General features: G+C 41.8%; 1 protein-coding gene across 1 annotated transcript in view; it reads left to right on the forward strand.

Moving 5' to 3' along the window:
- Positions 1–17,423, forward strand: part of UNC13B (unc-13 homolog B) — a 172,996-nt gene that overhangs the window by 13,643 nt on the left and 141,930 nt on the right. The window contains exon 6 of the mRNA XM_026039780.1: positions 1,572–1,629. Coding sequence (XP_025895565.1) covers positions 1,572–1,629 — 58 coding nt within the window. The remainder of the gene's footprint in view (positions 1–1,571; positions 1,630–17,423) is intronic.

Consider the following 17,423-nt stretch of genomic DNA (forward strand, 5'->3'; position numbering starts at 1 on the left):
TAAAAGCACTAGGGCAGCTGTGCAGGGTCTGAACCAAGGCTTGTCTAGGTCCATGTCTGTTGATGACCCGGAGAGGAATGTCCCAGGCCAAGTGTGCAGGGGCCCCTTCCTGGCATCTTCTCTGACTCTGCAGCAACTTGTAGTTCAGCATCTTCTCAAGCCTGAGGCAGTAACTTAATATACTTCATGGATTTTTTTTTTTCTGTGGCTTCAGTTGGGCTTTTGGACCCAACTTAATCTGTTCTGTTGTAGCAAAGAACTCTGCAGCTTAGTTATGCACAGCATGGAGAAATGTTTTGTTTGCTCCGAGCAAAGAAACTCTTCCTTGCGAAACCAGGTGGAGGCAGGTGCATTTGGGGAAACAATGACTGATCTGAATGACCTCCTTCACGTGCCCGGTGCTCCTTGGAGCTCTGCAGGTCTCTCCTAGGGCTCTGCAGCCTGAAAGCCACCTAGTCTGTATGAGGGTATGGAAACTATTGCCATTCTTGAATCTCCTCTCTGAGAGCATCTGAACCTGTTGAGAACCTGCTGCTCTCTCGTGCAGCTGGGGTTGCTCATCAGTGAGCTTCCTTCCACCAGTCAGTGCGATGGCATCTTGTTTTGGCAATGTTGCATAACTCGGTGAAGTAGCAGTTTGCTGATTATGACTTAGCACATTCCAGCATCCCTTGCATGTTTTAAATAGTGCAGATATGAAAAGAAACACCCCAGAGTTAGGGGGGTGTTCCCTTCCATGTTGTGAGCTGATTGTTAATTCTTATCAAGTGGAAGGAGTTGCCTAGTCTTAGTTTTGCACAGACTGTCTGTAGCGCTTGGGTTGCTAAGCTGCTACTTTCCTAGTCTTGAGACCGTTTTTTCCTAGCAAAGACTTATTATTTTGCCTAGTTGTCCTGGATTTCCTATATCCCTGTGTATGGTGATGCAGAGGAAAATAATGAAACTGCCAGCATTTCCTTTGGGGAAACTTTGATGCTATAACAAACAGTTTTTTGAAAGTTAAAACTAGTTAATTGAAATATCACTGTTTTCTAATTTGGTGTTAAATAAGATGTAAAAATTCTTCTCAGTATGTATACAACCCCTTTTTGTCACCCACTGTATGCATTGGCTGGGCAATCGTATTCCAGCCCTGCTGGGCATCCTAGTTATGCAGTTGCCCTTCAGTTTCCAAGTGCAATATTGCTGCAAGCCCTCGCTTTGAGCCTCGAGTTCCTTGGATGTCTAAAACATCAGTTGCCTTGTTACTTTTCTTGAGCTCTCCCATGACCGTGAAACTTTGATGCAAGGAGTCAGATCTTTCAAGTGCCTAAATTGAAGTCTCAGAGTTGAAAGTAGTGCCTCTGTTTGTAGTAAAGCAGCCTGTGCTCTGGCCTGCTGCGTGTTTATAACATCTTTCCTCTTTTTCTCCGTAAAAAGGGAGAGTCTTCTGGGAGAATGTTTAAATATGGATATTAAGAAGACTACTACTCTGCTTTGATACTGCCAGAGATGTGGCATGTCATACTCTGAAAACTGTTTTGTAAATTTTACATTGCCTTTCTTACCAGCTTGTGTTCCTTTTCGTTTAGTATTCCTATCAAGAGGAAGTCCAGAAGAAACCGTTGCCCAGTGCTGCCTCCCAGTGTTGTAAGTCAGACCTTGTTATTTCTTTAAAATGGTTTTTCCTCCAGTTAACTTTCCTACTTTCTCCAGTTAGTTGCCAGAGGATGGTACATCTGACCAATGTTTTCTTGTCAGAACTGCATGGAAGAAATGGCAGGTCGGCTGGTGGGAGCAAGGCTTAAGTCTCTGTCAAGTTAATAACTCTTGTAGATTATGAAAAACTCTTCCTTAACCAAAAGGCTGGTGTCTCCTGATGCTAATAACAAAGTCAGGAATCGAGTCTTTAACTTCTCAGTATGTCCTCATGTGTAGTAGGAAAACAAGATGAGTCCAGGTGACCTAGATTGTGTCTGTAATAGCAACGCAAATTAGAAAATTGGATGTTCAGTATTCATTGTATAACTGAGTCGGGCTATGTTCTTTTTTAAATATCATGTGTTCAATATTTTGGAATTTTAAGAATGGGAGAATAGATGTAGGCATGGATACTGCCTCTATAGCCTGTTAAAATGAAGCTGTTTTGTTAAACTTGATGTTTAATTTCTTTAATATTATTTAAAGTGGTGAGTTGAAGGATGAAAAATGTTTTACTAATTTCTGTTTATCTTGTCTTGTTTGGTTCTTTTATATACTTTTGCAAACTTGCATAGAAAAATGTCATCATACACCCTATTTCTGATGGACTGCAGAACTATATTTCTAAAATCTTGCCCTTAACATATGCTAGATGAAACCTCAGTGATGTCTTTTCTACTTTTGGCAACAACTTCAGTAAAATTCAAGGTTCATAATTTATACAAATCTTTTATCTTCTTTTATCTTTAAAATTCTGGAAGACTTGCATACTTTGTGGGATGTTTATCCACTAGGCTGATGGTAGGATTGCTAAAAAGCTGTGAACATTAAGAAATGTTAATTACACTTTGCCTTTTTTGGAGAGAAGAATTAATTTCTCTGTGTGCTTTTATTATGTTATCTTAAAAATAGCTTCAGAAACAGACACTGACCAAGCACTTGGGAAATCTGAATGTGTTGATGAGATGCACAAGCCTAGAGGAAAGTGGGTCAGCTGTGGTAGCCTAAGTGACCCCAAATGTGTCCTCCTTTTAAAAACACTGCCAAACAGCCAAGCACAGACACACACATGCATGGATGTATCTGAAGTCTGTGTGTGCATATTGTTTAAAAATACATAAGCTATGGAAGGCTGCAATTGATTTGTAAAGCCTACAAACAAGAAAAGCTGTTGAAAAAGGTATATTTGACTAAATCATGCTAGTATAGTTTGCAGACCTCCTAATGTCTAGTAGGGATCAGAGAAAAATTGTTATAACAAGGCATAAGGTGTCCAGAGACTAAGTGTCTTGTAGTCTGAGGGTTCATTTCAGCAGGTGTGCCCTGAGCTTTGCATTTGTTTGAGAAAGGCTGGTTTGATTGACTTGTTAAAAAGAGTGGTTTACTTGTTAGTAAAGGGTAGAGCTGCCCAGCCCTTTGTGTTGCTTGTTAGCAGCCTGTATCTTGCTGGAAAGTGACCTTTTAAAATAATTAATGGAAGGTGCTGTTTTGAACAATTAATACTGTGGAAGAATAAATTTAATTTATTCTCGGGTTGAAAAACAGTCATTAGATTTGTGATGTAAGGAATTTCATGCAGCATGTGGCTAATCTGGAAGAATTTTCTGGTAATTTGATAAAGCCTGTGGCACCGCATGCACTCTTGCTTATCTAGTGCCTGTATGTGTCTGAAATCCATGAATATCAAATTGTTTATTTGACCAAATACAAAATAGACATTTAATGTAGAAGCAATTCTTAAATTTGAAAAATGAACTGTGCCTGCGTTACTATATGCATAAAAATTGTAGACTTGCCCAAATGACTTGTCGTCCTTTGGAACTCAAGAATTCAACCCAGAAGGCCCACTGGTTGTGGCTCTGTATTGAAAGCTGACCTGACCTTTGCATATGAAGCAGACACTGAACCCCTTTCCAGAGAAACAGTATGGGTGTCCTGAACCAAAAACCCAGAGCACACAATGTTCTTAAAATGTGGGTAAGTAAATAACTGTTAGCTATATTTTTAGATGTAATATAATTGGCTCAAGAAACTTTACCCTGTAAAACTCATCCAACTTTCCATCGTGATGTGCTGGATGAGATCTGTGATTCCGCTAATGGTCTCATGTTCCTAGTAGTGATCAGGGCTAACTGCACAGAGGCGAGAGCAAGAAACTGAGTGTAAGTAAGTCTTCACAAACCATAAACCCCTCAAAATTATCTCAAAACCTGATGCACCAGAGCAAAACTGGACCAAAATGCTGCATGTGGCTTGCATTTAAAGGGGAGGGCGGGGAGGGTAAAAGGATGTCCATGTCTAACTTGTAGTTTGGGTCACTGCTGATCTGGCTTCTTAGAGACAAGGACTGGAGGGCTCTTCTCTCTTGCAGTTCCCTTATGTTCCATGAGACCACGGGATTGCTGCGTAGGGAAAGCAGCAGTGTGTGCTGCTGATGTCCTCTGGAGCATTCATATGGCTCAAAAGACTTGGCTGGTTTCTTTTGTTCTAGCTGGAGAAAGTCGTAGGCAGTAGAGTAGGCAGGCTTTGGTTCATTAAATGGGGAAATGTTTGTCCTCAAGTGCTCGAAGCAGGTCAGTCCTGCCCTGTGCTCCTCTGATGTTCTCCATGTGCCTCTGGTTGCTCACCAAGCCCAGCTGCTTCTCATGGTTATTTGCCTGTCTCTTGTATGGATGTGATTTCTGTTCAGGGGAAGCAGAGAGAGGAATGAAAGACGGGGCAGTGAGTGAGGAAAGGCGGCTGGCTCACAGCTGGCCATTGATGGAGCTTGGCAGTAGCCTCATGTCTAAAGACCAGGGTCTGACCTGTGGTGGTGGGCTCCCGTTTTGTGTGTGTTGGGGTGTGTTTGTGTTGCTACCTTGGTGTGGTGTCATGAGAAACCTCAGGCCAGACCAAATGCTCTCATTTCCTCAGAGTTTTCAGGCCTCCCAACCTGAGCAGCTGCTTTGTCCCGAGAAGAATGAGAATTTTCCTTACTGGTGGAGTGCAGGATTTGGGCTTTCTGCTGATCCCTCAATGAAGCTGTGGCTCAGTGCTTATGTAGGCAGCCTTCTAACTAGGCCCTGCAAGCTTTGGCACCTTGTGCTTCTTCCTTCATCATACTTTATGGTGTGGAAAAAGAGAAATGACTACTTTGCATTTATCCTGTCCCAACAAGATCAGGAGCTACCAGCTGCTTTAGTTCTGCTCATCTGGAGCCACAAGTGAGGCACTATAGCAGAAATATATTGAAACATGCATAAACATTTGTAGAGGTAATATATTTAAACAAGACATCCTCCATTGAGTCTTTTCTGAGTCAGTTGTGTCTGTGACTGGTGCCTCAGCTATTCACTTCTCGACTCCAGTTTCTGTTAAACACAGCTTTAATTCTGAATTGCCTGATACCTGATTGTTGTGTAATTGCAGCATCCTCATTTCTGCTTTTACCCACAACCAGAAATGGAATGAAAATTAGAAAAGAAAGCAAGCTTTTATTGTCTGGCAACTTGCTTTAAATTAACCAGGTTGGAAAAAATAAAGAAGTTATTTGATTACTTTGAGCTTATTGAATCAAATGAATGTCAAAGTTATTTACTGTTGTTTTAGGTACAGATTTATTTTCTTTGCTCACAACTATTTCTGGCAATGTCAAAGTCTATTATAATCCATAAGTGAGTCACTAAGTGAGTGTTGTAAATGCAACTTTGACTTGGAGCAGAGAGCAATGCAAGCTGGGATGATACGTCTAACTTTGGGAATATGTTTCACTTCATGTCAGTCTATAAATATTGCTGTATCCATTTTTCAGAGATTTCACAAATTTGAAAGGTTTTTTTTTGTTTTTCAGGATAATTCTTCAGAAAAGATAAACTGTGTGACTGGACCAACCAGTTTTGTCTCTCCTCACATTTTTGTCTGATAATCTTTCTGGGAGAGCCTTATTTTCCCTCCTCTCCTTATTTTACAAACATTTTTTCTTCCACTTCCTTTAATCTGTGATGGTCTTTTTTCACAGTTAGCCCCTACTAGACCACAGTGCAGCATAGTGCTGTCCCGCTTGGTTTCCAGTGCATAAAATTCCTGTTCGCTAGGGCTGTGGATTCTTTTCAGAAGGTAAATTTGCTGCCTGGCTCTGGAGTGTGAGTCGATGTAACATGAAAGAAATCATCTCTCTGATTTGTGGTTACACCAGCAGGGGTGATCCCAGCCAGTCTCTCTTTGGGCTGTCAGCAGATGAAACAGGATGGAGCAAAACAACATCTAGTCTGGAATGCTAAAGAAAATGCCACACGCTGTCTGTAACTTGTGTGCCTGTGTGTGTACACGTGCACACGGGAGAAAAAATAACATCTTTGTTCTTGATACTTGGATGCAGCCTTTTAACTACTTAAAAGCTGGCAAAATATTATACTTTGTTTTGGTCTTTATGTACTTTAGTCTGGAATGATACTTATCCCTACAACTTGCTGTATTAATCCACCTTTCTCAGTAATATTTCAAGAAATCTATGGGTTTTTTTTTGTAAAATACATAAGGTAGAATTTTGCTAATACCTTTTAATTCACTAATCTATTGAAAAGTACCAGAGGTCAGCTTTGAAAAAATTAAGAGATTTCATTCTTTCTATTCATTCGTTCTCTCTCTAGGAGCTCCAATTCCGTTGGTATATCATGATAATTTATTAATTCCTTTCCATAGGTGGAGTTTATGGTACCTTCCATGGTACCGATGAGGAGCTTTGTCTTTCAAAAAGCCAGATGTCCACCTCCTGTCCACCTTAATCCTGCTGCCCACTCCCAGCCAGCCCCAGAACATCCACCCTGATCTTTGTTGCGTGTCTGGGGTGGTGTAAAGGTGCTAGCATCTCCATGCTGCCGTCAATGTGCTGTTGAGTTAGAGCTGAGTGAGTCTGTTGTAGGCATTTTAGTGTTTTTGCAAAAGTGGTGGTGTGATCATGGATCTGCCCAGGCTTGGGACCCAGCAGAGCCAATTAGAGCTTCTGCTGGAAGAGCTCAACTGGCAGCAGATCAATGACAACTTGTTTCCACGCAGTGCACCCAGTGACCCAGGGTTGCGAGTGCACTGGCCTGAACACGTCTTCTCATGTGGTTGTTGCATCCTCTAGTTTACTGTGATTACAGTTCAGTTGTTGCTGTCTACCACTGTTGAACTGAGAGCTGACCTTAGCACAAGAATGTACTCAAATGCTTTCCTATTCATCAAATGTACATTTTTTTTTTCTGTTTCATAACAACATAAAAAAAAAAAATCTGCTCTACCAGGCATTTAAGGTTAGGCGATATTGAAATGCTTTTAAATAAGCCATAACTTGGTCATCTTAGTCATAGAGATGTATGACCTGTAATATTATACTGACAAGCAGTGTAGTATGTAGCAATTGCTGGTAGATGCTGCTGCTTTTTTTTCTTTAGAAATGTGTGCCGTACTTCTAGTTGTTTGGAAGCTTTTTCTGCAGTTATTAATCTGCTTCTGCACCTAGAAGCAGCAGGTTTACATCTGCCTCTTGCATCTCCAGACAGGCAAGTTCAGGAAGGACATTGAAGAGGTTACTGACTTTTTTTGCCCTCTTCTTTAAGGGCACTTGATGCTAGAGATCCTCTTGCTGTCATTGGAAGATTGTGGTTTAGAAGCAGCAGTAAAACTAAACAAAACTTAGGATAGTTCTCAACTATTTGGTCTAACTCTAGACATGGTACTTGAATAAACCTTAAATGGTAAGGGGAGGTGGTGGGTGGAAAAGAGATGAGCGGGTGGTGGTTGTTGCAGATCTAGGGCGAGAGTGGCCACCCTTGTCTACCAGTGTAACAAATATGAGATGTTCTATAGTAGTTGAGCTGGTGGGCTGGGCAAGTGGCCTCTCTTCCTGGAGGATGGATGGCACATGTTCCTCTCTGGGTGAGGGATAAATCTCATCTGAGAGACTTGTGCTTCTATGGGTTTGTAGTGCTTGCAGCCCTGGGCTGCTCAAAGGAGCTGGCTTGAAATCTTGCTCTGAAATATCTTCTTGCATTTTTAATACTGAGCTGCTGCTTTGTAGTCTCAGAGAGAAATGCTCGACAAACTGAAGTTAAAAACAAAATTTCTGTGCTGAAAGATTATACAGTAGCAAAGTTGCTAACATTTGACCTGTTGGTGAACGCTGGAGGAGAACAGATCTGTTGCCTTGTGGCTGATTCTCCTAGTTGCACCTTGTTAACTATCGCTTTCCTAGAAAATATGCTGAATTTCAAAGGGTTTTGGCAAAGAAGCACAGCTTTGACTTTTAATAAACCCAAGATGTAAATGTTGCTTTTTTTAAAATGCTGAGCACTGCTGATAGTGACACAGTTCTCTACAAGCAGTGATCAAAAAAGTCTAATGCTCAATAATGACTTAAGTTGCCCGATTTGTTTATTCCTGTTCGTGAATGTGTGTTGCCGTTTTCTCTTTTTGTCTCTTTCTTTTTCTACTGGCATAACTTTCTTAAGGGCTGTAAAACTCTTAATAATCATCCTGTTTGTTACACCAATAACCAAAAATTAGCTTGAATTTTTATATGGCAGTACAATATACCCCCTTTTTAAAAATTTTAAAATGATTCAAAAATTATTGCTCAACTTGTAGGTAAGTCATAAGCATAAGTCTTGAAGCAGCAGGTCTTGGATTGAAAGTCCAAGATGGAACCACCAGATTGATTCTGGAATTGCAGTGTTTTGTGATCGTATGATTCTAAAAGCTATAGCTATTTGGCACTTATTTTGGAAGCTTATTCCACTAAATTACTGTATATTTAATTTTGGGAAGGACATCAAACAGTGGGATAACAACATTTTTATGGGTTCTGCTGAGATCTCTGCATCCTCTGTAAGCTGTTAGCTAGATAAAGAGGAGATATTTAAAACCTCAGGGACAGAACTGAACAAGACTTGCCCGTGTCTGTTTTTAGAGCAGTGCTTCAGCAGCACCAAATATATTGAGCAAAGCGTAGAGAAGATCCTCTCTGTCTTCTCTTATTAATTTGAAGAAGGATCTTAAGGAAGGATGTCAAGAAGATGGGGCCAGACTACTTTGAATGGTGTCAGCAGTGATGCAAGAGACGACAGACACAAACTGAAACACAAGCATTTCTATCTGAATATGTGAAAAAACTTATTTACTGTGAGGGTGACAGCACTGGGACAGGTTGCCCAGAGAGGCTGTCATGCTCTAGGTGACCCTGCTTGAGCAGGGTTGAATGAGGTTTCCAGAGGTTCCTTCTAACCTCAAATGTTCTGTGCAGTTTCACAAGCTCATTTTGTCTTTTTATCCTTGTTTAGATGCTATCTGGCTTTGCTCAGCATGGTCTGTAACAGGATTAAATAATTTATCAGCATGACTATAAGAAATGGACAGTGGTAAATGGTAATGTTCTGATGGGGGTAGTGCAGCCCAGCTACTCGGAAAGACTTGTAAAGAGTGGAACCAAATGACAAGCAGAAAATAAAATTAGGCCGCATTAAAAACTTGGAATATTCTGCTTTTCTTCAGTGTCCCTGCTGGTCCAGGCCTGGCAGTGTGAAGTGGGGAGGAGGAGTTCCTCCGTGAAGAGCTGCATGACTTGAGATGCAGAAGGAGCATATGCTCCGTTCCGCTAACTGCAGGGCTGTCTGTGTTTTAGAAAATGTGTTAATGACAAGAATGCTGTAGTGTCCAAGGCACCTGGCTTGCTGGCATAGCTTTGCTCCTGTTTGGACGTTTGTATGAAACCTTATTCTTGAAAGCACTGAAGCTTATGAATACAAAATAATGTGATAATGAAGACATGCACTGTTTGGGTCTAAGAGCACATAGAGTAGCTAGTCTGACTTGTCCCTTTCATCTATTTCAATATTAAGGTATTTTATGGCATCTTTTTAGAATTGCGACTTTCTCTTGATTTCTTGGTGTTTCTAATTCAGGTTTGTACCATTTTACCTCTGGCTTACAGACCTAAATTTGTTTCTAAAGGCGATCTCAATCTTGAAGCATAAAAACAACTTGAAAAGGCTAAAAAGAATTTCTGTTTTCATTAACCTTCAAAATATCAAGACTGTCAACCCAGGTCTTCTGTGATTATGCCGAAGGACTGAGATAGATATATATATACTGTTAGCACTTGAATGTTAAATGAAGCAGCATATGTGTTTGAATCTTTAATAAATTCATCTTTTATCCAAAATGATAGACATTGAAGCAAAGTAGGTGCCAGGAAAAACAAACAAGAGCAGAGTTTTGAGATTCTGTCTGAAAATCCCTTCCTCTCTCTCTTACTGCATCTCTTCCTGGCTGTTGCTGCAGTTTGTCTTTCCAGCAGCTGTCTGCTTCCAACATATCCTGCTTGGCCAAGAGCCCCCTTGGCTAAAAAGCTGGTAAGGGATCGGTTTGTAAGAGCTGATCGAGTTGGTTTTTAAAGGCAACTTTTCTGCTCACCCTTTTTCTATCAATTCTTCCTGTCACTATTTGAAGCTGTGAGTGGTTTTGTGTCTGCCACCCCAATGGTCGCTGTGACCAAACCAAGGACTGGGAATGGTCTGAGGACTCAGACTATTTCAGGACTCAGGCTTTCCCTTTCTTCTTAGTCTTTCTGTGCAGAAAAAAGGTTTTCTTTTTTTTTTTTTCTTTCTTTCTGTTATTTCTGTAGATAGGACAGGAATAACCTTTTGTTTTCCATAGACACTGCACGTATTCAACATCATATCAATTTAATACGTGGCTATTTCTAGATAAACTGAGTAAAAATAATCATGATATTTGTTCCAGGCACATACTTAGAGCTGCTTACATTAATAACAAAAAACAAAAATGCATGTGTGGCTTTTTCTCTCCTCCCCTGACCTCTCGGGCTATTCCAAATCCATCTGCATCTGTCTTCCTTTTCATTCACAGAACTGAAGTGACACCAGATTATCTCTGCAGTAAATGTGTGTTCTTTTCAGTTTACAACTGTGATTGTCACCTTTTAAAGCAATCTTGCGTACCAGCTTCTAGAAATGTTTGTTTGGAGACTTCTGGGTTCTGTGAGTTTTGGGCGTGCTTCCACATTGCTTTGGAGGGCACATGCAGAAGTTTGCTGCCACATCATCTTGGATATCACATTGAGATGACACCACGGGTATTGAAAAGGCCTAAGTAGGCTTGTTACCAGCTTGGGGTCTAACTTTAATTTAAATTTGTTGTCATTTTTAATTACAACACAGGGAGATCCACTTGCTGCTGTGGTTTTTAACTCGTTACCCTCTTCATCTCTGGGTTGCCCTGAGAGCTCTAACTTTTGCCCCAATGTGTCTCTGGCTAAGATGTGCTCCTCGTTTTGGATACTGTACATGTGTGCAGAGAGCTTCTGTGCTAATATTACTTGTGTGGCACTTTCATCACTGTCATCGTTGTTCTGGAAAGGGGGCAGGAGTGGAAACATGGAACAACTTTCTCCAGTTAATTTGCAGCACTCGGACTAGAATTCAGATGTTGCTCTGACCCAGGTGCCCCTCCTGACTTTGGTTTCTCTTGTATCCTATCTGTAATCAGGGCAATGTGTGTACTAGAGAGTACAATGTTTAACTGCTCTTGCAAAGTAGAGTATTGATAAGTATTTTGTCAACTTGTTTTAATAACTGAATGATAGTTTAATAATTCTTAGAGTTTATAGCCCTTTTAATCTTCAGACTTAGCCATGAACAGTGATCTTCAAAAGAAATTTTATGTCGTATTTGTAAAGAAAAGCTGTCTTTTGTTATTCAGGCGTTGTAAATGCATTAAATGTATTCTTGTGGTTTGCTTTTCTAAGCTTTCTTTCTCCATTCCTATTTTTTGCTGCCATTTGTGTTACACCCAGGCAACTGGAGTTATTTCGGATGGGGAGAGCAGCTGAGTACGTAACAGTTTAATTTCTTGCAAGCTTCACGATCCGACGCAGCATGCTCCAGTGCGAGGAGAATGGGAATATTCATGCATATAGAAAGTCTGTTCTGTTGTATTTTCTTTGAATTTCACCGAGTCTTCATTTTTATGTGAATGGTTGTCTGCTCATTTGTATTCGTTATTTCGCTTTTGTTTTGGCAATGTTTTGAATGAGTCACTCCAAGTGGAATTTGATGGGTAAGAAAGCAGAATTGGAATATTCTTTTCTTACAAGGATGATTCTGATTTTCTGCTTGCACGCTTTTGGCTGTTGGTCTTTCCACCCGTGAAATCCCAAATTCATCTTTGGATAAACTGAAGATAAAACCGAAGGGAGTCTGTAAAGGTAACTTTATTAAGATGACAAGCTATGTTGGGAGTCAACACGGATATACCGAGCACTACATACCTAAAGCAAATCTAAAGGAGTAAATGTTCAGTGAACACCAGCAGGACAGAAGTGTTGCAGGTGTTGGGAGTGTTGGAGCTCAGTGGGACGGTGTCACGGCAGAAGTGTGGAGGCTGCAATTCATGTCTAGCAGCCTAGGAAAGGTAAAACTTTAGAGCCTGCTGCTTGTGACCTGTCTAGCTGGAGGCTGCACCTGAAAGCTGTTTGGAGTGTAGCTTGTGCAGAGGCCCTGCAGCTCCAGGTGTGTGTTAGCTTGCCTGATGGACCTTCATGGAGCATCTTTCTACGGGCTAAGCTTTTGCTTAAGTTATAGTGCATGGCCTTTACTTAAACTCTTTTACTGACTGTAGGGCCTCCTGAGATGCATGCATCCATCTTATTTTTAAGATATTTGTTCTGTGTGTCAAAATAAAAGGCTAGCATGTTGCTTGAGCGATGATGTAAAGAACAGGAACTGGAACTGCTGCAAGCAGGGAAGGCTTCTGATTGATGCTAATAAATTTTTGACATGATAGAATAGGGAGAAGGAACTCTTATTGCAGCTGAGGAATTGAAGTCTGATGTCCAGCTAATGTTAGAGAGCATTTCTCTAGATGGATTTCTCTGCATCTGCTCTATATGTTCAGCTAAATAAGGAAAAATATATAGACATCTTCTGTCCTTTAGAATGCTTTCACCAGAGCTTCTCCATCTCACCTTCCATAACATCCCTCATCCTCTTTGTTTTTATGTCTTTGATCAAACCATAAGTTCTTCGTGCATTGGCAATGTTGAATGACATTCTTAACGCTGTTCGTGTTGAGCGTCTTGGTGGTTCTTTGGGCTTATTCTCAAAGATGTGGTAGGATAACTGAGAATTAACTAGACTTCTGTTTATTTCTGAAGCCAATAAAGGTGTGTGTCCGAAGTGGTATTTCTTAATTTGCCAGTTTGTGTTTGTGGGACCTGGGGCTCTTAGGTAATGGTCAGTTAGATTGAGGGGTGATGTACGGGCTGTACCTCACCTCTCAAAAATGAAAATTTTGGAAATGGCTGCTATTCATGCAGCTCCCTTTTTCCTCATCCCCTTTCTTGGCTTTTCACCTTGAAATCTCTTAATGAATTTCCTTAAGGGCAGGCTTGGGCCACCATTCACGGGTGAGCCATCCAGTATGATTACTGCCACAGAAGAGCAGGGAAGAACATTTTTAGGATATGCTCTGTTGAAGTTCGTGTGTAGCAAGTTTTAGTCTTTCTGTGACCTCTAACTATTTCCACGGCTAGGATAAAGCTGGGAAATTTTTTTTACAGAAGGTGAATTTACCTACTTGTCAGTTGTGTTGTGAGGGCCTCTCCCGATCAGTGGGAGACCAGTTGATGGGGTCAGACAGGTTTGCACGTGTAGGAACTGCACCCAAGCCCGCTCTGTTAGCTCAACCATGTCTTGAAAAATCTGTATGAAGTTGTGAACTTAAAACAGCACTTGAGAAGGAAACAGCAGAAAGAAGAGATGTTTCTAGTGGGAGCTTTTCTTGGAAGCAGAGTGCTGCAGCCCAGAGCCTTGCTGGCTGCCTGCAGTGTGCCCTGAGTGAGGGGACTTCTTGTGCTGCTGACCTGATTTCTTTTAAGAAAGGAAAAGCCACAAATAAGGTAGATGTTAAAATCCCTCTTTGCTCCTCTGTCAGCTGAGTTCTTTACTGCTGGCTCTTCCAGCTGAAGAGAGAATTTTCTGAAGTGGGGAAAAAATAAGGATATGAAAGCCCTTAGACTGAAAACTGAATACTACTAAATTTCTTTTTAAGTAGCCAGGGCCATAGGAAGGATTAATGACTTGCAAAATTTCATTTAAATCACTGCTGCTAAGCTTTTCAGTTTTAAGCATGGAGGGAGCTATAGAAGAGCCTCAGAAAGATTCCTCTAGTCCCTTTTTTCCCTTTTTTCTATTACTTCACTCATTTTCCTTTAGCTTCCATGAATTTGAATTGATTTCATTGATTTGATTTCAGAAAGGGAACATAACCATCAGAAATGCCAGTTCAGTGAGGATGGAGTCTTGGGCTCTGAGTTGATTAAGGAAGCAGCTGCTAGAGGCTTTTGTAAAAAGCAATTTAAGAGGAACGCAGGTCAGTGAAGGTGGACAGGGAAGGACCAGCTCTGGAATTGGCAGAGAGCTCTTCTGGCCTTGGCCTGAAAGCAGAGCGTTCGGTAAGGATGCTGGTTCCCCTTCCACCCTGCTCTTATAAAAGTAGACTTTGGGGGAGGCTTCAGTGGCTTGTTTTGGTGGGGTCTTTGGGATGAACACCTTGCATTAACCTCCTTCTTCCTCAGGACCTCGTGTGATGGACGCTTACTGCTGTTATCCAAGTTTTTGCTCTAGCGTGCCTGGAGCAGAGCTCAGCTAAGGGAGAGGACCCCCTCCTGATGGCAGGTGATACCTGTGCTAGAAAATCATAAGGCAGTTTCAACTGAATGCTGCTTTTGGGAGGAGCTGCTGCAGTGTGTGGAGCCCCTCTAATTTTTTCTGTTGCCTTTGCATCTACTTCTGAAGCAGGTTATAAAGAAAGCTGCAGAAGCCAAGTCTGACTAGCAAAGCAGGCATGATATGACAGCATAAAGTGGTTTTGAGATCAGAAAAACAAATGTTTCTGCTCTGGTATGAGAACTTCCCAAGGTTCTGGAGAGGAATCTGGGCCCCTGGGATGCACTTTGTTTGAGAAGTGGATTTTCTGAACATATCTTGCTATCTCCCCCCCCCCTTTTTTTTTTTTCACTCTGTACAATCCTGCAGTGTAACGTGACTGTCTGATAGTACACGACCTATATGCATGAATATTCAAGTATTAAACATGAACAGCATGCTTCTGTCCTGCCCTTCAGCCTCACTCCTCCTCCTCTTTAAATATTGGGTCCAAACACGAAACGTCTTCATCCCTTGAGAGCTTTTCGGTACGTGTGAAACGTCTGAAACTGGGAGAAAACAATCACTGCTTGTATTATGTTTCTTGTGAAGAATGAACTGATATTCAAAGATTGAGGTTAAGCTACTGCTTTTCTTATGGAAGGCTTGAGAGATGAGGAGGTTAAGTTACTGCTTTTCTTATAGGAGACTTGGTGGATCATCTGTTTGAAGAAGATAGTGCTTGAACCTAATGAATCATTGTGTTGTGAGGGATATTTTGCTGAAACATGAGCTATAATACCTAACCTCTTCTTTTCAAGGGTTCCTTCACTCCCAAAGCTGCTTCTGCAAATTCTTGTCATTCTCTTCTTTTAAACAAAATTTGTTAAGTGTCAGGCATGTTAATGAAGATCAACACCATGCGCAGATGCTTCACAGGGTACTTTCTTGCATGGATAATACACTTTATAAGCCACATAAGGACCAGGTTTTGGTGCTGTTACTCAGACTGAGCAATGTCTTTGTGAGTACTCTTGTTAAATAAAGTGAGACTGGTCATACGGTAGCTGAAGTTCAGCATGAACAAGTGTTTCTGGAACTGGCCTTTATGTGAGTCCGTTCTTGCTGAGGGTTTCTGCTTAGCAACTGCAGATGCTGTTGATGCTTGGCACAAATAGCAGAGAAGCAGCAGCACGTTCCTACTTTAATATCATTTTTGGTAGGGTTTTGTGTTTAGGGAGGTGTTTTGTGTCACGACCTCCAAGAAACTTTTTTGTGCTCTATACCACTAAGAACCAGGAGGAATTCTAGTGCCGGGCTTTAAAATCATATGTGCTGTAAGTGTTTGATTTAAAATTTAAGCTGCTGTTTTTTTGATAGAACTCAGAGATAGTGTGTTTCTGGTGGGAAATCATTTCTTTTGATCCACAACATGAATCTGTAGCAAAGGAGCAGAGTATCTGCCGGTGACCATGCCCTGACTGAGCGGGACACGTCCTGCCGCCTTCCCAGTGCCATCCCACTGGGAACTGCCTCAGGAGCCTGGCTTAGGCGGCCTCCACAATCCCGAGTGAGCTCGGGGAGGGTCTCGGCGCCTGCCCGGAGCTTCGGGACACAGATGCTGATGGCAGCACAAGGGAGATGTTTGGGATACAGGACCGCGTGGTTGTGGCCCTGCCTTGCGCAGCGGCCGGCAGCTCCCGCCGGAGCCACGGCGGGGAGAGCCTCACATCGTGGCAGGGTAACCTAAGCTTTGCTTTTATATCTGATGGGAAAAAGAAATTAATTGAGCAGCAAAGCAAGGCATTAGAGAGCTATTGTGAAAGTGCCTTCTGCCTCCCCTCCAAAAGTGATTGTTGTGCATTAGGCAGCAGTGGCTCGGGTGTTCAGCAAGGACATTGCTCATCCGAGTAACAGCTCGTTACCTTCCGAGGGTGGCGCGTGCCTTGCCAGCTGCAAACAGCTCAGCCCTCTTTCCACAGACAAAACACGGTATTTTGCAGAAGGATTTGGCACTCTGGCGTGTCAAAGCAATTTGTGTAGCAAGTCATCGGCATTTAGGCACTCAACTGTCTCAAAATGATGGGCATCTTGCTTTTAATAAAGCTGAATAAAGCAATATATGTTTACTGTTTTTATCCAGTTGACTGGAGACTGACAAGAGCTATGCAGCATTTAGACTACCAAAATGCAGGGGTTTTATCTCTGCTTTCACCGTGGACAATCAAATTGAATTGGTTGTGCTTAAAAGGGTAGAGCTTCCTGCCCCTCACCAGTTTATAGATGTGCAAGTGTGTTTTATACTGGGTTGTTTTTCTGCTTTTTTTCATCTGCTTTAGGGCATTGGTGTAACCTTGCCCTATTGTGAAGGAACTGGAAATGTCACAAACAAGGGTTTTTACTTTAAATAAAAGAATTGAAGTTCAAGTAGATGGGAGTGAAGCTCCAGTGGGGAAAAAAGGTGTGCCAGCGTTGAACACTGTGACTGCCTGGAATTTCATCAGTTAAATTTTAATTAAATGGCCTGAAAACAGACAGGATTTCCCTTTTATTCATTGCTCAGCCTCACGGTGAATGGCTGGTGAGGGCACGTACCACTGAATAACCTACCAGAGGCAGCTTGGATTTGATTGTCCTTTGCAGGCAGGTTTTTGGTGGTGGATGGGGTGAATAGCGGCTGTTCTTTATTTTCCCTGTCTTTCAAGCATGCTAACACTGCACCCCGCTAACGTGGCAATGTTTTTCTTTCACTGGAAGCTCACGAAGTTAACCTGGCGCTGTGTGCAGCCCAACGCAGCCATGGGCCAGTGTGGTGTGTTTGACAGCTTTCCTGGGTGTGACTCTGTTCCCTTTTTTGAAGGGTTGGAGAGCAGAGATGCTTCTCCACAGAAAGGAGAGGAACTCGTGGGAAGGGAGGTCTTGCCTTTGTGGAGACTGTCGTTAGTGTTGACTGCTAAATTTAATGAATTAGCCTACCTTGATGTGGTAGCTTGTTTCCTTTCTCCTGGAAGAAACAATAACTGCATTTAAGCAAACCTGCTTTTGCAGTTCTGATTTTGC

This window comes from Nothoprocta perdicaria, unplaced genomic scaffold (genome assembly GCF_003342845.1).
Source record: "Nothoprocta perdicaria isolate Ctin4 unplaced genomic scaffold, notPer1 scaffold_10, whole genome shotgun sequence".
NCBI classification, from domain to species: domain Eukaryota; kingdom Metazoa; phylum Chordata; class Aves; order Tinamiformes; family Tinamidae; genus Nothoprocta; species Nothoprocta perdicaria.